The 20,945-nt window shown below is 44.1% G+C and overlaps 1 protein-coding gene across 1 annotated transcript in view; it reads left to right on the forward strand.

Annotated features, from left to right (window-relative positions):
* The first annotated feature begins 2,406 nt into the window (after positions 1–2,406).
* The window catches only part of NID2 (nidogen 2), a 60,714-nt gene continuing 42,175 nt past the window's right edge, over positions 2,407–20,945 (forward strand). Inside the window, exons 1-4 of the mRNA XM_012758005.2 lie at positions 2,407–3,129; positions 3,732–4,040; positions 10,574–10,806; positions 16,340–17,082. Of these exons, the coding sequence (XP_012613459.2) occupies positions 2,911–3,129; positions 3,732–4,040; positions 10,574–10,806; positions 16,340–17,082 (1,504 nt within the window). The 5' untranslated portion in view covers positions 2,407–2,910. The remainder of the gene's footprint in view (positions 3,130–3,731; positions 4,041–10,573; positions 10,807–16,339; positions 17,083–20,945) is intronic.

Raw genomic sequence — 20,945 nt, forward strand, 5'->3', positions numbered from 1 at the left:
CTCTTTTTGCCTGTGTTGCTATTAAATGCATGCTACATTGTAACATTGCTTCTCTTTTCATATTTATGCTCTGTTTTCCCAACCAGATCATACGCTCTTTGAGGTCAGGGCCACATCTTGTACTCCTTTATTTCTTGCAGAGTTGTGTTTATCATGGTAAACTTGTAGGAAATCATTGTCGAATGAATGAAAGAATGACAAAAACTGGAGAGCAGTGGTAGGTGAGTTGCTAGGCAGCCTGGCAAAGAGGATTACAAGAGTCAGGTCTGATTAGCAGGAAAGGTGGTACAGGGGAAAGAATGTTGCATTTTGAGCCAGCAGACATAGGTCCTAGTCCCAGGCTGGCTTGCTTGTCTTCACTCATTCAACAAACATTTCTTACACTTCTAATGGACCAGGCAGGCATTGTGGCAGCCACCAAATAAGACAGAATCCCTGCCCTCAAAACGCCATAGTGGTGGTGAGGGGGACATGTGGAGATCAGGATTATAAAAGGAGATATGTGTCATAGACGATATGATCATGGGCACACAGAAACAAGGAGAAGGGGCATCTAAATCAAACCATGGTTTCCAGAAACCCTCCTGAAGGAGTGGGGTTTGGGTTCAAGTCTTGAAGGATGAGTACGTTTTGGCTTGAAATTGACTGGGAAATCTCACTGTAGATAAAAGAACTTGCATGTGAAGATGTTCTAAATCATAAAGTAGGATGTTGCATTTGAGAACTAAATTCTCAGCTGAAAGGTGGCTGTGGTTAGAGACCTAGGCTAAAGCTACTTTTCCAAGGGCCTTGACACAATATAATTTAGTGGTTAGGAGTAGAGGTTTAGAGATCAGAAAGAACTGGGTTCAAGTCTCAGCTCTGTTACTTAGCAGCAATGTGATAATAACTAATTTTTTAAAAACCCCTCTAAGCCTTAATTTCCTTAAAACAGTGTCTGGCTGTATCAGCTATCTATTGCTGCATAACAAATTATCCCAAAACATAATGGTTTAAAATATTAGTAATAAAATATTAATAACACAGGCTGAGGTATCAGCCAACATGGCACCTTGTTCATCAAAGTCAATGACAGAGTGTCTGCTAGCAAGACAGAGTCACAATCTTTTTTTTTTTATTTTTTTTATTTTTTTTTTTACTTTTTTAAAAATTTTTTTCCCAGAGTCACAATCTTATTTAGCCTGATACCATTGAAGTGACATCTTTTCACTGCTGCCACTCTGTTAGAAGTCACATGTCAGTCCACACTCCTGGAATAGGGATTATGCAAGGGAAGGAACACCAGGAAATTTGGATCATTGGAGACCATCTTAGAGTCGGCCTGCCCCAATAGCTTCTGGCTTAGTAGCACTGAACAAATGTAAATTACTATTATTGTTAGCTGATTTAGGAAAAATTACAGGGGCCAGTGAAGAATTTTCTATCAGCCAGTAACTTTAGGTGACCCTGGGCAAGTCAAGTCATCTAATGTGTTTGAGCCTTCATTTCATCCTCAGTAAAATGAAAATTCCTGACACCAGAAAGAACGAGAAAATATATGTGCAAGCATAAAGATACTTTTATATAACAGCAAATACACAACTCTCCACAGTCTGAGGGAGCAAACCGCTTTGGGCCAGTTTTTTCCCATTTTGTGTTTATGCTTGTGAGTCTCACAGTCTAATACCGTCAAGGTTTTTAGCGTTTGGTCAGGATCCTGCAGGCCCACAAGAGTCTGTAAAATTGGAATAAACACCTACAAAGAGAAATCTGTCTTTCCAGTGTTCCTTAAGGAATTTTCAAGGGTTCGTTTTTTCCTTTCTTTTTAAATACCATTGCTTCTAAGGACCCTATGGGGGGCCTGAGAGAGAAAACAGACTGGGAAATTTCAAGCTCGCGATAATAAAAATGGTAATAAAATCTCATCCTGCTCCTGAGGCTTCCCAGAGGGGATGTTTGGGGTGGATGGGGTTCCCCTCTCCTGCGCAGCTGGCTTAGCGGTCGGGGCTTCCATCCTGCGGCGCAGCTCGGGTTACCAGGCCGGCGAGGGCAGCCCCGACGGGGCGGGCAGCGGGCGGGAGCCCAGGGCTCCCCCGACGGGGCGGCTCGCCCGTGTCTGCCTGCTGCCCTAACGGAGCGGATCACACACAGGCGCGTTTCATGCTCGTCCCTGCCGCGGTTTCCCCGGGGAAGGTATTTTCAGAGGGAGGCGGGGCCCTCCCCCGCCGCCAGCCTCCGGGAGGGGTCGGAACTCGGGCGTCCGTCCCTCCCGCTCCGGACAAAGGCGCGCTTCTTCTCCGGGCGCCTCTGGGCGCAGCGAAGCGGCCAAGGAGACTGCGACGACACCCCTTTGCTCCTCGGACCGAGGGCCCGGCCTTGGGGGCCAGGGTCGCCCGGGACCCCAGGACAGGGTGCAAACCTCACGCCCTAACTGCAGCTCCCGCCCCGCCCCGCCCCGCCAGCCCGTCGGGCCGCACCGCGCAGCCAGCGCAGCACCGGCCGCCGCGGGGTCCCTGCGCGCGGAGTCGCCTCCCGCAACGCGGCCGCCCTCCGACCTTGCGGGCCGCCAGCTCCCGGGGCTGGGGGCGGCTTGCGGGGCAGCGGGCAAGGGAGGCGGGCCCACGGAGCTCTCAGGAGCGGAGTGGAGGAGGAGCGACTCGGAGCGCCAGCCCGCCGCTCCCGCGACCGCTGCCTTAGAAAACTTAACGAGAACCAGATGTGGTGGCAGCTGCCGAACTTTCTCAGAGCCGGGGATTGGTCGCCGGCCGAGGGCCGCAGCCAACCAGCGCGCTGGGCAGGCCTGGAATCCCGCCCCGCCGGGGCGCCCGGGGTTTCAGGTTCGAGGCTGGCGCGGCGGGGCCAGTGGGCAGGCGCGCGGGCGGCCGGGCCGGGACGCGCTCTGCGGCGGGGCAGCCCACGGGCCGAGCGAGCATGCCGGGGGACCGGGCGGCCGGGCGGCCGGCGCTGCCGTCGCCACCTCTGCTGCTGCTGCTGCTGTCGCGGGTCGCGGCGCTGCACCCGGGCGAGCTCTTCCCCCACGGGGAGTTGTTGGGGGACCAGCTCCTGCTGGAAGGCGACGACGAAAGCTCAGCCGCGGTGAAGTTGGCGATTCCCTTGCGCTTCTACGAAGCCCAGTTCAGCACCCTCTATGTAAGTTCAGCCCCCTCCGGCTGCGCGACTCGGCACTTTGCTCCCAGGGGTTGATACAGGGTCAGTCTCACCGACGCTTGCCCTCGGAGGGGAGGAATTAGTCCCCAGCCCCGGTTGTCCTCCAGCGCCCCTGTGGTGGGACCCAGCGAGGAAGAGATGCTGCTGCCTGACCGGCAGCTGTGAGGAGCAAGAATTGTTCGCAGCCACTTACGCGTCCCAGGCAGGAAAGGTGGTGGCGTTGCTAAGGTGGCCACTGGGGTCTGCAGTTAGGACCGCGAGAAGGCTGTGCACGTCTGCAGAGATGGGGTGTTCCCTCCTCGGACCAGCAGGCTTTCCCCCCAGGGACATGGGGCTCCCGGGGTGTTCGGGGGTGAGAAGATGGGTGAGGAGTTTTAGGGCGCCTGGACCTATTGTATCACGCTGCTGGGGTAGTGGTAGGGGATGGAACCGTCGCTGAAGTTGCTTTGGTCACTTGAACCTTGGCTCCCTAGTGGGTGAGAGAGGGGAAGCTTCTTGTCCTGGGCAGTCCCCTTCCTTCCTTGCGCGACAGGGTGGCCGCCCTTGGGCTTGAGCGAGCGTCACTTTTTTTGCCCCTCTCCTAGGTGGGCACCAACGGCATCATCTCCACCCAGGACTTCCCCAGGGAGACTCAGTATGTGGACGACGATTTCCCCACAGACTTCCCAGCCATCGCCCCCTTCCTGGCCGACATCGACACGAGCCACGGCAGGGGCCGGGTCCTGTACCGCGAGGACACCTCCCTGCCAGTGCTGGGCCTGGCCGCCCGCTATGTGCGCGCAGGCTTCCCGCGCTCCGCCGCGCGCTTCACCCCCACCCACGTCTTCCTGGCCACCTGGGAGCAGGTGGGCGCCTATGAGGAGGTCACACGAGGGGCGGAGCCCTCGGGGGAGGTAAGTGACCAGGGATGCTTGACCAACGAACGAACTGAGGGATGGGCTTGAATTCTGGGCAGAAACCCAGGGACTGGTTCGGAATTTCTTCTGAGTCTGCTCTTGCGCTGAACCTTATGTATCATTTGGTGGCACCAGGGCTGAAGCGGTTTGGAAGTGAAGAAGGCTATTGTCTCTAGACATCTTCTGAGGCTCTGACAGGTGGTCTCTCTATTGAGAACAACTGCTTAGGGGATATGAGACCCCAAGTACAGATGGAGTACAGATATGAGACCCCGAGTACTGTGGAAACTCCTTGGAACATAAGCCAATTTACTGTTTGGTTGCTTATTTTAAAAATCATCTCTAAGTATACTAGTATTTCTAACTGTATATTCATCAAAGCAAAAGTCAGAAAATACGGGGAATTTAAAAAAGAACAACCACTCATTTCCCTGCCACTGTTAAACATTTTCTTGTATGTGCTTTCCAGAATTTTTTCTTATGCATATCTCTATTGCTGTTAACAATGATGGATTCACCATGCACATACTGTTGTATAACTTGCCTTTGTTTTTTTTTACTGAATAGTGTATTGTGAATGTTTCATTGTCAATAAATATATTTCTACAACAGCATTTGTAATGACTGTATATTTGTAATGACTGTATCTAGTGGACTACCGCAGTTTACTAAACCAGTGTTCCCAGTGGTCATTAAGGTTATTTCCAACTTTTCATTATTATAAATAAAAGCATGAAGCACTCTTTAAAAAGTTAAATCTTTGCACATGTTCTTAGTTGATATTCCAGGAATTGCAATTGGTAGGCCAAGCTACCAATTGGTAACTTTTGCCTAATTGCCTTCCAGGCACCAGTTTACTGTTCCTTAGTTTGCAGGAGACTGTCCTGGATGTATTTTACACTCTCTGACTGGAGAAAGTAAAAGAACCCAGGCCCCCAGTCTTTAGTCTTGTCATCAACTCTTGCAGTACTCCAAATGGGCATCGGCTGGGGCCGGGTTGGCTTGGTAAGTGAAGAAATGCCTCATTCCTAGAGTAGGGAAGGGCTTCCTTCTATGAATTGAGATTTGAATCTAAAATGTCATACTCCATGGCTGAAACTGTGTGATTTATCTCAATGTTAACTCTTCAGAGTGTTTCTTAACTCTAGAAAGTTAGCGCATATCCCCTCCAAGAGGTTAAGTTGCTTGCCCGTTGTCACTGATCTCTATCTTGTAAGGATGCAATGATACAAGTCCTTTGCATAACGACTGTTTAAATGCAAGGTTTCCTGAATTACCTTTGTCTGGGCCTTTCTTGAGCAGGGAGAGTTAGGATAGAGAAAGATTTGTGGATTCCATTTCTCTTTTGCTTTTCTAATTAAAATCTTTCCTCAGTCATATGCTGAGTTGGCTTCAGAATCTGTTTCATTTAGAAAGGAAAGGAGGATTCTGTTTGGATAGGGGATGTTTTTTCAATTACCCACGTTGAAGGTTCTTCTGAATATTTTAAAGAGTTCTGGGACTTGAGTTCTTGTTTTAATAGTTCTTTGGAGATAGATTTTGGCAAGCAGTAATCTACTTTGCTTGAAGGACTGTGTGAGCACTACATGGCTTTCTTAAATCTTGGCATACTAACCTTATATTGCAAAGTTACTGGAAACTGGAAGATATCAGAGGAATGGTATCTTTACCATTTAAAACAGTTTTAGTCAGTGCCCTTTCTGTCCATGAATATGTGTGTTGGGTGTGACAGGATGTTGTACCTGATATCACAGGAATGTCAAGGTATAATGGCATCTGAAAAAATGTGAACAAATAGTGTTTATCAATTTAAGTAATCTGAGATTTCTTGAACTGTCATAGGCACTTCATAAAACAGAGACATCAAGGTGTTGACCTTTGAAATACTGATTGAAGACATAAAGAGAACTAGTGTTTACTTTAGCTGTATCTTTTTGGAGGGAGAAGGACTATTTTGTTGTCATTTTAGGGATGGAGATTATAGAGGACTAGGTTACACATATCTGAGTATTGTGGAGAATGTTTTGTTGGTCTGGACTTTAAGTTGGGTGGAAAGTGCTGAAAGAATGGACATTAAGAATGAGGAGAAGATACCTGCTGACTTTCTTCAGGAAAAAAAAAATTAAAAAGAAAAAAGAATGAGGAGAAGAGATTGTTCTGAGCTAGGGCATGTCCTGGGAGAAGGTTGAGTGAGCTGGGGCCGGAGAAATGACTAAAGGAGTCATGGGGCAGTGACATAAGACAGATGAATGGAAGGTTGCCCCCTATGGTTTGAATGTTTGTCCTCTCTGACATTCATGTTGAAACTTAATCCCCAATGTGGTGGTATTGAGAGGTAGGAACTTTAAAGGTGATTGATTCATGAGGGCTTTGTGCTCATGAATGGATTAATCCATTCATGGAGAAATGGCCTGTCATGGGAGTTGGGACTGGTGGCTTTATAAGAAGAGGGAGAGAGAACTGAGATATCACGTTCAGCCCTCTCATCTTGTGATGCCCTGAGTGCCTCTGGGACTCTGCAGAGAGTTCCCCCCCCCCCAACAAGAAGGCCCTCACCAGATGCAACCCCTTGATGTTGGACTTCTCAGCCTCCATAACTGTAAGCAATAAATTCCTTTTCTTTATGAATTACCAAGTTTCAGGTATTCTGTCATAAGCAAAAGAAAACAGACTAAGACATTACTCAATGAAGGCCTTAACATGGGGACTACAGCATGTTAACTTGGTTCAAAGAATGATAGTCATTGATGCAGGTGGTTGGAGTCCACTGAGAAATGAGAAGTAGAAGCAGGACTTTGTTGTAGCTTTTTGTCATGTGGAGCTAAGGTCGGGAAGAGTAGAGGTTTACAGTCTATCTGAGAGAGTTTGACCTGAGTCTGAGATACAACTGTGAAGGACAGAGAGAATAGAGACATCTATGGAAATTGGTTGAAGAAATGCTGAAGTTTTGCTGAAGACTAAGAGTCAGGAAGAATATAATATTAAGTATGTGATAGCACCGAGCAATTATCTTTGAATTTTTGGCAGGATCTGTAGGATTTGGTGCAGAAAAATAAATTAGGGAAGATCATGCATGTGAAAGTGTCCTATAGGCAATGGGAGGTGAAGAATTATCGGAGGAGGTCAGTTTTCACACCAAAACACTGGAGGCCCAAAGTCAATGATCCAACTCCAGAGGGCATGTGGCCCTAAGGAAGACAGGAAAGAGAACTTTGCAACCCCTGTAGGAGTCACCCTAGTTCTTACTTTTCATTTTAATTTTGGTGTGCCTCTATAGGCAAGCCCCTTGGGGAGAGGGATGGCACTATTCTGATTTTTTTGCCAGATGGATGCAGTTAACTAAGTGAATTGCAAAAATTAGAAACTCTTAGAAGGGCATGTGTTATATGCATCAGCCTGGCTCTGCTGAGTGTCAAATCAACATCCATTGGTAATGTCCCCATACCTGAAGGAACAGTCAGACTCCTGCCTGGGTTTCTGCTGAGGGTTCTGGCTTTTCTCTTTCTGATAACAGGATGGCAGAAACCTTGAAGCTGCAGCCACTGGTAGTGATCCTCTCTGTGCTGCTCCTCTCCTTGCGGAGGCCCCACTCTCCTCTCTGGGGTCCTGGGGGCGCTGGGAACCAGTGACCCTTTTGTGGGGCTTGGCAGCCCATCTGAGGGTTTCCCTTCATAGACAGAGCCTGTGGGGCTCTTGCAGAGGCTTGTATCTAGGAATGCGAGGACCTTTCCTGTTTGGAAGCCAGTCAAGGAGTGCTTTGAGAGGAGGAGCCCTTCAGGACCTCATGAAGTGGGCTCTTTAGCAATTAGATGTAGAATTTTGTAGAACAGACAGAGAACTTTACAAGTGATCATTTGGTGTGTGGGTGGCTTTTAAACAGCCCAACTCTTTTGGAGTTGGGATTGTAAATTCTACTTAAAAGGAAATTGTTTTCTTCCTCTGATATTGGCCTATTTCAGTGGAGACAAGGAAATTAAATACTCACCACCTATAATAAGTGTTTGTGTCAGAGATGGCATATAGAAGACACTGAATAAATTTTAATTGAAATGAATTTGTTGGCTGAATGAACGAATAAAATAAAATGCTAAATACCCAGGCTGCACTGCAAAAAGCCAGACTTTTTCCCTTCACAGCTCTGTTTACTTCTCTCTCCTCCCACTTCCCCCATTCCATTTAATTCTTCACAATCTATACAACCTCCTTATCTTACAGAATTTCTCTAAACTTAGAACCAGGATTTTCTGCTGTCTTGCATTTATTGCGGGTGATCAATGCCAGGAGCTTTGAAAGCTTAGCTTTTTAAAACAAGGTTCTGCCACATTGCTCAAGTACTTTTCTTTCCCTAGTTGATCTTTATTTATGCTGACTCAAGCAAAACTCTGAAGTTAGTGAGTCCACATTAATTGATGATGTAGAATATCTTATGTACAGACATGATGCAGAACAGCCTTTGTTTACATTGGCAGCAGTTAAGGCTTTTTAGCTTTGAGAAATTCTAGAAAACAGTCTTTGCCTTTTGTTTTTGAAAAAGTCAAGCTTTGCTGATGAAACAATCAACAACCAGAACATTAACAAATATGCTAGACCACTGTCTATTACTTTGTGAACTGAATGAATGAATGAAACAAAACAAGATGACTTTTGTATGTTAGAGAGCTAGAAGAAAGATTTATTGTATTTTGTTTTATCTTGAAAAGCATGTTAACACCTACATTTCTTTTACCTATCAGCAAAACCTCAAAACCATACTTTGGAATTAAACATTGAAAAGAAAAATTAACATTGGAAAAGAGGTGGAACAACTTCTGGGGGTAGAGGTCTTAGAACAGAGCTAAAGGAAGTGAACATTCCTTCCTTGCTGTTTTATTTAGCAAAATGTAACATTCTTCTCTGTGCCTAATTTTGTCTGTCTAGAAAAATGGGGAGGTAATACTATAATACTTATCAAATAGTGTTTCTAAGAGTCACATTATGTATGAAGTTAGTAGCATTTTAAAAATACCTCCCCAGTTCCTTAGTAAATTGTAAAAGGAGTGTGATATAGTGAGAAAGGTAGTCTAAGAGTCCTAAATATAACATCTTTTTGAGATACACAAGCACCATTAACAAATCTTTTGGGGGGTTGGAGAGCAGATAGATACCTGGATGAAAGAAAAGGCAAAAATCTGTCTTGTTGAAAATGCAAATGTAAGTGGAATGTTAAAGAGTGATCCTAGAAAAACCTGGATGTGGAGTGTGTGGCTAATTCAGGCTCCGGGTCTGTCTCTGGTCTGCCTTGGCTCCTGCAGTGTTTATAACATTCACAGGCCGCCTCCGTGACGCCTCCGCACCCCCACCTGAGGCCTAGGGCACACAGTCTCCTCTGTGGCCTCCACTACCTTCTCCAATAACTCTCTTACAATTTCAGCCAAAGCTGTTCCCCTCTCCTAAAGTGTGAGACTGTCCTGAGCACCATCTCTTTGCCCTTTGCTTCTTTCTGTCTTCAGCATTCAGCATAATGTCTAGCGCTTAGCAGGCACTTGGCTGCTTGAACGAATGTACACATGAATGAATGAACGGAGTTTACATATATGTAAACCCCTAACCGAGCAAAATAAGGTAAATGCTAACTAGAGATACCAAGGTGTTATGGAGGGTCAGAGAACAAAAATAATTTTACAGGGAATCTAAAACGCCTCTGAGTGGCAGCATTGGAAGACTATGAGGATTTCTAGGAACAGGGAAACATGAGCAAAGTGTAGCAGCAGCACAGACATGGTGCTAGTGGGGACTGTTAAATAGTCTATGAAGATGCAATGGGACCGAGCCCAGGAGGGAGTTTGGAGCCAGGTTACAAACCATGGGCATGCTGAGGAGTGGTTAGAATGGCCGAGTGGTGCAGGGCTTGGACTCTGGAGCTGGCTGCCTGGCACCGCGAACTTGTTACCTGACCCTATGTAGACCTGTGAGCCGCTGTGTCTCCCTTTCCTCGGCTGTGAAATGTCTGCTGCTGGTGTGGAAGGGTAATGGACTAGAAAAGAGAGTGAGGCTGTGAGAACAGTAAGGAGGCTGGACACAGGGCCTTCCCATAATGGGCATTTCATAAACTGATGAATGAATGAATGAATGAATGAATGATCCAGATGAGAGCTGCTGAGTGCCTCGGCTTGTAAACCAGGGCAGTGACTATGGGAATGGACAAGTTTATTTTGCTACTTGTTCTTAGCCCTGAAAGAGATTTGGATGAGAGAAGTTTGAAACCTGCAAAAATATTTTTATTTTTTTAGCCTATGTTTTACCTATGCATATTTAAACTATTAATCTAAAATTGATAAAAGATGATTTTAATAATAAGTAGTATTGCTTATAAAATTGTATTTGTAACTTGAAGAGGAAATTTTAAAGAAATGCAATGTTTAAAGACAATTTGGAAAAGTCCTGGGAATGGGGAAATCCTTTGCACTTTATGATGTTTTGGTTACATTCTGGTTATTTTCTTCTTTTGTTTGTTTTTTTTAAGGATGTTTCCAATTTTTTTTTCCCCACAGCTGAACACTTTCCAGGCAGTTTTGGCGTCTGATGGGTCTGATACCTACGCCCTCTTTCTTTATCCTGCCGATGGCCTTCAGTTCTTTGGAACACGCCCCAAGGAGTCTTACAACGTGCAGCTCCAGCTGCCAGCTCGGGTGGGCTTCTGCCGAGGGGAGGCTGATGACCTGAAGAGAGAAGGACCATATTTCAGCTTGACCAGCACTGAACAGTCTGTGAAAAATCTCTACCAGTGAGTAACACGGAGCTGAGGCCCTTTCCTGTTTGCATATAAGAACTTTTAGGAGGTCCTCTAAAAGTGACCATAAGACCATTAAGATGATACCTTGGTGGCCGGGCGTGGTGGCTCACGCCTGTAATCCTAGCTCTCTGGGAGGCCGAGGCGGGCGGATTGCTCAAGGTCAGGAGTTCAAAACCAGCCTGAGCAAGAGCGAGACCCCGTCTCTACTATAAATAGAAAGAAACTAATTGGCCAACTGATATATATATAAAAAATTAGCCGGGCATGGTGGCGCATGCCTGTAGTCCCAGCTACTCGGGAGGCTGAGACAGAAGGATTGCTTGAGCCCAGGAGTTTGAGGTTGCTGTGAGCTAGGCTGACGCCACGGCACTCACTCTAGCCTGGGCAACAAAGCGAGACTCTGTCTCAAAAAAAAAAAAAAAAAAAAAGATGATACCTTGGTGACTTCCAAGCAAGGCATCAGGTCAAAACCAGGAACTAGATTATACCATGGTAGGATTAAGTTCACCAAAATATGAAAGGTTGTTTATTTGTCCTTCCCTATTGAGTATAGATACTGGAAACAGAACTCTGTGTGTGTGTGCGTGCGTGTGTGTGTGTGTGTGTGTGTGTGTGTGTGTGTGCGCGCGTATTTGGGGAGCCACTGAGGCTTGCTATGAAAAACATTGCTCTTGGAGCCACATAAAAATATCTGGTAATATAACTGCCTGAATTGAGGTTTGCCAGATTAATCATTTCTCAGAGGAGACATTGTGATTTAGTCTTTTGGACAGACACTGTTAAAAATTAAATTGAGTAATGTAATTTAGAAAAAAATAAATAAAATGGGTTGGTAGGTTTTCAGAAGTCTCAGGATTTCTCTCTGACTTCATTACCCGCAATGCCTTGAACCCATTCCTTAGTCCCATCAGTGACTTACTCTGCTAGTGCAATAACAAGCCTTGTCACATTTTGTCAGTCCAGATAGTCCACTAGGGTGCTTGTTGAATTCAGAGTTTTGGGGGATTTTGTTTTTTTTTTTTTTTTTTTTTTGGTCCTTGCTTTTATTCCTTCCCTGAATCCAGAAGCCAGCCAGAGCATGTGGTTTACTTCCTGGCCTCCCTTAACTGCTTCTCAGTTTCATTAAATCATTCCTGGGTGTAGGAATACCTTACAGTTTTGCATGACACCTGCTTTGTTCTACTCACTACCAGAAAGAGGGCACTAGCGCCAGGTATAGTTACTCAGAGATGACATTTATGGAGTGCTTACTATTTGCCAAACATTGTGCTAAACATTTGCCAGTTGTTATCTTAATTAAAGCTCAAGAATTGTAGGAGGCAAGTACTACTATTTTCTCGAGTTTACAAAGGAGCCTGTGATCTCCAAGTTAAGTGACAAAGCCAAAATCCAAGCCCAAGTCTGGAGCTCTGAACTACTTCTTTTATGCTGAGTCCCTGTTGGTCTTTCCTCTGGGCTGCCGCTTAGTTTAGACTCTGGAGCAAACTCAGCTCCTTGCTCCTTCTCTGGTTCCACCCTCCTCTTCTATGTGGGAGTGCGCAGATTCTCTGCTCCTCCGGCATTATAGAGAGTGCTCAGCAAGCCAAGCATTTAAACTACAAAGATACCCAAGGCACAGGCCCTGCACACTAGCACCTTGTACCCTACTAGGCTAGACAGACAGACAAACTATAGAGCACTGGAGTAAGTGATGTCTGCACAGGGTCCAGGAGGCAGAAGGGATCAAAAAGCCTGTAGGAAGAAGCAGCTTTGTTCTCCCACCAGAGCCATAAAGACCACTTAGAACACCCACACGCACACCACACACACACACACACACACACACACACACAGAGCACTTCCATTTACTCCTTTGTGCCTTTCCTTATTTTCATCTTTGATGCTTCCCAGAAACCTCTGATTTGCTTGGTGAGAGCAGAGTAAGATATGAGGCCAAATGACTGACAGATTTTTCTTTAGTGTAATCCATGCTTAATATAAAATAAAATAAAGTATAAGCAATGCAGAATAATGTGAAATAAAAGTAAAATTACCCACTTCAGGTGATAATTAGTGTTAATAGTCTTTTCCAGAATTTTAGGTATATGAAAAAACTTTTTTAAACCAAAATGGTTCTTTTGTTATACATGTGGCATTTTCATATTTTTCACTATCTTTAGGGATCTTTCTGTCAGATATCTGTCTATATTATCATTTTAAGGCCATAAAACATTATATATGTTCTATATTATAAATATGACTTAAACATTTAACATGTTTCTTATTTTTCTTGTTATAAATATCTTTGCAGTAAACAACATAATACACATTGCTCACATGCTCATTTCTCCTTTAAATTCTTAAAAGTGGAATTGTTGAGAATAGATATATGCAGTTAAATGTTTTGATATATATTAAAAAGTTCCTTCAGAAATGTGTCACCAAATTATATTCTCGCCAATAATCAAGAGCTTGATTGGCAGAGTCTATTTCCTACAGGCTTTTGTTCTTTTTAATGTTTGCAAATCTGATCATATAAAATGTTCATATTTTCACTCTAATGTCTTTCATACTAGCAGAACTGAACACCTTTTCATATCTTTAATGTCCATTTACAGTCATTTGCCATGTAATGACATTTTTGGTCAATGGCAAATGATATATATGACAGTGATCCCATAAGATTATAATACCATATTTTTATTGTACCTTTTCTGTGTTTAGATATGTTTAGATACACAAATACTTACCATTGTGTTATAGTTGCCTACAGTGTTCAGTACAGTAATATGCTGTACAGGTTTGTAGCCTAGGAGTGATAGGCTATACCATATAGCTTAGGTGTATAGTGGGATATACCATATAGGTTTGTGTAAGTACACTTTATAGTGTTCATACAATGATGAAATTAACTAACAATGCATTTCTCAGAATGTATCCTCATTGTTAGCTGACACATGATTATATATATCTTTTTTTTTTGGTGGTGACTTGTTTGTTCTTATCCTTTTCTATTGCGGTGTTTAGAAAGAGCTCTCATAGATAAGAAAAAATATAGCAAGGATAGTAAGCTTCTTGTGTTGTGAATATTTTATCCAGGCATTGTTTGTCTTTGAACTTACTTATGATTTATAAGTTGTAAGTTTTGGGTTATCAAAGTTATTGGTCTTTTCTTTTATGATTTTGGGTCTTGGTGTTATTCTTAGAAAGACCTTCTGTATTTCCAAATTATAGCAATGTCTCTCTATATAATCTTTTTGTTTACTTTTCATTATTAAAATTTTCAAAAATATGCAGAAAAGTGGAGAGTCTAGCTAAATGAACACCCAAATACTCATCATTTAGATTAATATATTATAAACATTTTGCCAGATTCATCTTTTTGTTTAAATGTTTTAAAGTCACAAACATCATGCCAGTTCATTCCTAAATAGTTTGGTCTGTATCTCTAAAAAGTAATTTTCTTAGTCAATGGAATCTTTCTCTTCCTCACACTTGCCTCATAGTTGTAAGCTCAAAGGTCATAAATTCTATAATTCATAATGTTTGTCATATTCTTCTTCTGAAAATTTAAATATGAATGCACATAGGTGCATTTTTGAAATTATACTCTTCTATTTGCTGAACAAGACAGTAGTTACTAAGTATGTATTATGTGCAGGGCCCCTGGTAGGTATTTCATGTTGTTTTTTCACTTAATTCTCCTAACAACCCAGGGAAGAAGACAGTGTCATCCCGTTTTATAGCCCAGCTTTTCTTTCTAGGAAATAAAGTTCTTTCTATCACTAAGCTTTCCAAATGACCTTGGATTTTAAAATGAACTCAAATTGGTTACTTTCCTATCATGCATAATGACAAAAGCCAGGATAGTGATTTATATCTAATTAGAAGGTTATTTTATTTAGCTTTTATATGCCATAATTTGTATTCTCCTGTTCTTTGAAGCTTTTATAGTTTTCTGTATCTAACTTCAAGAATAAATGTCACAGCTGCAGTACCTCCAATGTGATGATAAACTCAATAGCCTCAGATCTTCAGGATTTTCTCTTCTTTGGTTTTTCTTATTTGCTTGCTGATAAACACCAACATTAATTCTTTTGTACTTACCAAATATACATAGCACATTGCACACAAGATCACAGTTATGCTTTATACACACACACACACACACACACACACACACACGAGGAAGATATTCTGGAATTGTGTTGAAAAATATTATTACTATAGAAATCCACATGAACAGGATGAATACCTACCCAAAGGAGGAAAGGCCTTTTGTTCTTGTACAGTTCAATACATTTCTTATTATCTTATTAGTCATTAACTCTTACTCATCATTGACTAATTTTTGAGGAAATTCCATGGTGTGGGAGAATTTGCACATAGTATTTTATACAAACATCAGAGGAGTACAAAAACTGCTGTATTTAAGCTAGCCACCTTTGTTTGCTCAAGATTACCCATATTTTTAGAATATGCAGTTGTTCCCTAAAGGATGTAGTTGTCCTCTTTAGGACAATGTCTCATTGACTAAAATAATGGATTATTGGGATATTTGAAAGACTGAATAGAGTCTCTGTTCTTTTCTCATGGAGAAAATGAGTGAGCTGTTTCCAGATGTTTCTGGAAAGACCTCTCACCTATGATCCTTTATATTTTGATTAAGCTACTTTTTAAATTTTCCCCTAAACTTTGTTTTGCATTTGCTCACATTTTTTTTTTAGACTTGGGCATTTATATTTCTTTGAATTTTTTTATATTGACTCACCATTCTATGTAGATTAATTAATGGATTAGTCCATGTGAATAAACAGTGAAATGTCTTTAACATTCCATAAAGTAATGATAATTCAGATGCTGATTGACTGTAGTATATGGGATTCATTTTCTGACATAATGTAATGTAGATGTTTAGAGCATGGGCTTTGGTGTTAGCACTGAATTCAGGCCCAGGCTCTGCCAATTATTAATATTAGTTATGTGATCTTAAGAAGATTAGTCAACCTCTCTAAACCTCTTTTCTCCTCTGTAAAATTGAGCACAATCACCACGCCTACCTTGCAGATTGTACTGAAGAATGTTCAGCACTTGTCACAGGCTGGCACATAACCAGCTCTCAAAAGCGTGAGTAGTCGTTACTGTTTCTGTATTTGGCAAAGATTTTTAAGCATAGGTTTCCTTGAGTCTGTTACAAGTTTCCAGACAAGTAGAGGAAAAATTCCCACATTCCTTACATGTTTTCAAATAGCCAGATTTTAGATAAACCATTTGGATTGTAGAGCAGATTGATAACTTGATGGTCTGGCATTCTATGGCACACCACCTTTGACACATATTGTTAAATAAAAGGTAGTCTACATCACAAGTCCACGATGGTCCTTTTAGTTACCATGTAAGCCTGCTTCTATTTGGTTTTATACACCAGTGCAAACTCTGAGTCAACTCCTAACAGTCTTTTGGTTTTAAAATAAATTGCTCACCTTTGTAGGAAGGTGGGTGAGTGGGCACTTTTGTTACAATGGACTGTTTCCTTTTTATTTAGACTAAGCAACCTGGGCATCCCTGGAGTGTGGGCTTTCCATATTGGCAGCACCTCCCCACTGGATAATGTCAAGCCAGCAACAGCTGGAGGAGAACTTTCCACTGCCCACTCTTCGGCTCCCTTGGAGCCTTCCTTCAGCCAAGCTGCAGCCCTAGAGAGGGACTACACTGAGGACAACTTGGATTATTATGATGAGAATGAAGAGGAAGTGGAATACCCGCCGAGTGAGCCAGAGGAGGCATCCAACAGCCACAGCAGCATCCATGTTGCCCTCCACCCAGAAGCTGACTCGGAGCCTGTAGGAGGTGGGATCTCCCCTCCACAGTCTGCCCTGGCCTCCCCTCCGCCATACCCAACACCTAGTTCTTGGCCACTCTACCCTGAAACAGAACCTGCCACCTTGGACCCTCAAACCAAAGAGGGGGCATCTTTGGAGGAAGTGGAGGCCCCCAGTTTAAAAGTTGAGTCTCCAGACCAGACAGGGACCAGAAACCTGGCTCCACCAGAGGTGGATGGAGAATCACTGGCTCCTTCCTGGGGGGCCCCACCACCCCACCCTGGAAATAGAAGCATCCAGCCCCACCCAGGTGAAGCGGCGGTGCCTTCAGAAAGGGATGTTCCTCCAGCCCATCCTGAAGGAGAAGTTGTTCTTCCAAATTACCCTGTGCTGGCTCACATTCCACCCCTGAGTCGAGGGACGTATGTAGTAGGAGTGGAAGATGACATCGGTTCCAACACCCAGGGTAAGTGTGTTAGAAAGCTGGGTGCTGAGGTTTCATTTTAACAGTGCTTATTTGGCATAGAGTTGTGATTTTTCTCTTTAAGTGAGTAGGTGAAAAGTTTAGCAAAGAGAAGATTGGAACTGATTTTTAATCCCTGTGTTTCAGGAGATAGAGTAAATTTCCTTTGCCAAATAAATCTTGGCAGGCGGATTCTGTTTAGGAGCCCTTGGATCATTAATAATGTTTTTAAAAAAAATAGGCCTCATGAAGTGAGTGGGGAAGAACTGGGTTTCTTATGCCAGGCACGCTCTCAATCGTAATGAGGTATTTCAGTTTGAAAGTTCAGCAAAGGTAAAATATGTTGAGGCTTCATACACATTCCAGTGGCAGAGGGCTCACTGCTTTCATTTTAGGTATTGAGTTGTGCTGGCTCAGATGAACATGCCAGATTCATACTTCGTTACGGGCCAACCCTCACTCTCCCTTTGCTTAGGAAGAGACACTTGCGGTGTGTGGGAGAGGAGAGCCCACGGGGAGAGAAAATGACTAAACACCTATGTCTGTTGTCATTCCTGGTTCATGGCTGTGCAGCTGCGGCATGCAGCTCCCTGGAGCCTTGTCCTCATTTCATGACTCACTGACCAGAGGGAGAGGCGAGGAGGGAGCTGCCGAGAGCAGAGTGTTGAGCAACACAGACACGGAGCCCCCCGTGCCCTCTCTTCCCGGGAGAGACTTGTCACGCCAGCTCTTTCTTCCCAGCCAGGGATGGAAAGACATGAATGGGAAACTGACCACAGATTCATTCCATTTGTTCCAAGGACTGCTCCTCTGACCTCTAACGGTAGGAAAGAGGTCAGAGGTGCCAGCTTTCTTCTGAACCTAAATTTTTTTCCACCTTTTCTGTTTCCTATCCCTGTTATGGCAAAAACACGCTGACCTAGCAAAGAGGAACTTCTGCTGTGATGTGGAGCTGCAGGATATTGCACTTTTGCAGGAGGGAAAGACAATATTTTGTGCTAATGTGGCACCGTGCAAGGATTAGAGGGGGAGCTTGGTGTCAGACCTGAGCTTGAATCCTGGCTGCCACACTCCCCGGGTGACCTGAGGCAACTCATGGAACCACCAAGCCTCGGATTGCTCATGAATTTGTTGGGAGGATTAAACGAGATAATGTATGTGAAATTCTTAGTGTCTTCACTAATTGGTTTTTAACACATGGTAGCTGCTGTTAATTGTGGAAGATTTGAAACTGTAGGAATGGGGCAGAGGATGGGTAGAGAGTGAAGAATGTGCGAATTAAGGAATTTTGCCTTAATTTGTGCCTAAGGGGCCACATTCCATAAAGTTGAAGATGTGAATTTTCTTGGGAGTCTTAAGAACCTTCAGATCCTTCTGATAATCTCCCGAATTTCCATTGTGAGTTCTCTGTATCTAAAGAAACCTTAAAGCCAAGTATCAAAGATTTTCACAAAAGGGATTTTTGTGAGGTAAAGATGCATTTCTGAACAGCCTTTTCATTTGTGAGTTGTGGTTTCCTGCCCTGGGAAGAGCTTGGGGATATTAAAAGGCAGATCCACGGAGCCCACTAGCAAAGAGTTAAGAAGGGGCCGCATGCCCTGTCAGGCCGCGAGAGGCTGAGCTCTCTGGAGCGGCGGTGCGGGAGGCTTGGGGAGCTGGCCGCAGAGAACAGCAGGCTGCAGCCATGACCCTTGTGGGGCATGAACTATGATATTTATCCGCTGCTGGATGGAGTCTACTACTGACGTTTTGGAAATGGCAAAATGCCTGTGAAAAAGCTGGTTAATACACCGAGACATTTAGGAGGAAAAAAATCTAACTAGAAGTTTTTGAACCTTGGAGGAAAAACACCCTATCTTTTTCTAAAAAAGGGCTTTAGGGAGATGTGTGAAGTAGAGAAGCATGCAATTGTTAAATACTTTGGGGGGAGGGCAGTGGCCATTTTTTTCCGAATGAAACACTGGATGGGCCCCAGAGGCCCATTAGGCAAGCGTGGGCTCACTGTGGGAAGCGGGTGGAGTGGGCATGGCAGAGACTCCCACAGCTCATTGCCTGGTGCCAAGTACCCAGGCAGGGGCCATCTGCCTGGCTTTTTCTATTAGTGCAGTAGAAAGTGCATGGCTTTGGTGCTAGGTGGACTTGAGATTGAGTCCCAGCTCTGCTATGTTGTTTGGGGCAAGCCATATACCCTGTTTGACCCTTGCTTTCCTCAGCTATGAAATGAGGTAATGCAAACCTCATTATGTGCATGTGAGAATTGGTATATTGGGCATGGGAATAATACATTTTATTATACTTTCCCTTTTAAGCTTCATATTAGGCATCTTGCTAAACCATGAAATTAAGATTTAGTGTAAAGACCAGAAAATATTTTTCCTCTTACTCTTTTTTTCTCTTTTTTTTTTTTTTTTTTTTTTTTGAGACAGAGTCTTGCTTTGTTGCCCAGGCTAGAGTGAGTGCTGTGGTATCAGCCTAGCTCACAGCAACCTCAAACTCCTGGGCTCAAGCGATCCTTCTGTCTCAGCCTCCCAAGTAGCTGGGACTACAGGCATGAGCCACCATGCCCGGCTAATTTTTTCTATATATATTAGTTGGCCAATTAGTTTCTTTCTATTTATAGTAGAGACGGGGTCTTGCTCTTGCTCAGGCTGGTTTCGAACTCCTGACCTCGAGCAATCCGCCCGCCTCGGCCTCCCAGAGAGCTAGGATTACAGGCGTGAGCCACCGCGCCCGGCCTCTTTTTTTCTCTTTAGGGACTCTTTTTTTCAGACTTTTTTTGTTCAGAAACCTAGATTCTTAGCTGAGCACAGTGTCTCACACCTACAATCCCAGCTACTAGGGAGGCTGACGTGGGAGGATTGCTTGAGCTCAGGAATTGGAAACTAGCTTGGCCAACATAGCAAGACCCCATCTCTAAAAAAAATAAATAAGCAAATCTTGATTTTGTTCAGATTATGTCTATACCAGGTGGGAATGTCCTAGTCACACCCTGGTTTTGTTTTCATAGATCACAGACCCGGCAATACCCGGATGTGTGAGTATCCTGTGTCTGGGGAGTCTTGTTCTTCCAGAGAGCACAGTTTTGTTATTAAGCTGAAAAGTTACCCGAGCACCTGCCACGTACCATTCTCTGAACTAGATGCTAGTGGGAGTTATTGCTAGCTTTTACTGAGCACTCCTTGCTAAGTGGGAAATTGGCTTTAGATTACGTCATCAGTCCTCAGAATTTCCCATGAGGCAGATGCTATTATCCTCCCCATTCTACAGAGACAGAACTGAAGCCTGGAAATACTGACTGACTTGCCCCTGAAGAGGAAGACCAAGACTGCAGCAAAGCCATGAAGGGCTTAGAGAAAGCTGTAAGGTAACAGAGAGAGCCAGAGGCACTCTCTGAGTACAACTGTAGGGAGGGAAGTCTTTGAGAAGGAGGAGGGGTTGGAGTCAGGCCTTGGAGTCAGAGTTTGAGTTAAAACTCTGGGGAAAAGGGGAAAAGTGTGAAAGCATTCTGGACAGAGGAGTGACAACAGTGGACGTGCAGAAGTGGAAGGGGAGAGAAGGGCAGAGAGAGAGAGTAGGTTGACACAGTGCCTGGGACCCAGGATGGCCTGTGTTGTGAGCAGCCAGGAATGAGCTTGACTGTCAGGGGTCTTAGATGTGCTAAGCTGGCTGAAGTGGTGCAAAAGCAGCTTAATTTAATCTCAATCTGCATGACGAATCAGAAAGAGGGGGACACCTGGCTTTCAGAAACCTCCTGTAGTCGAGTCTTGGCAAAAGCTGCAGGAATGTGTTGCCCACTTGACTTCCACCCTGGAACGAACACAAATAGGCCCTGCCGCCCAATCCAGTCTGCCAGGCACAAAAGCCGT

The sequence above is a fragment of the Microcebus murinus genome, chromosome 6, assembly GCF_040939455.1.
Source record: "Microcebus murinus isolate Inina chromosome 6, M.murinus_Inina_mat1.0, whole genome shotgun sequence".
Lineage (NCBI taxonomy): Eukaryota > Metazoa > Chordata > Mammalia > Primates > Cheirogaleidae > Microcebus > Microcebus murinus.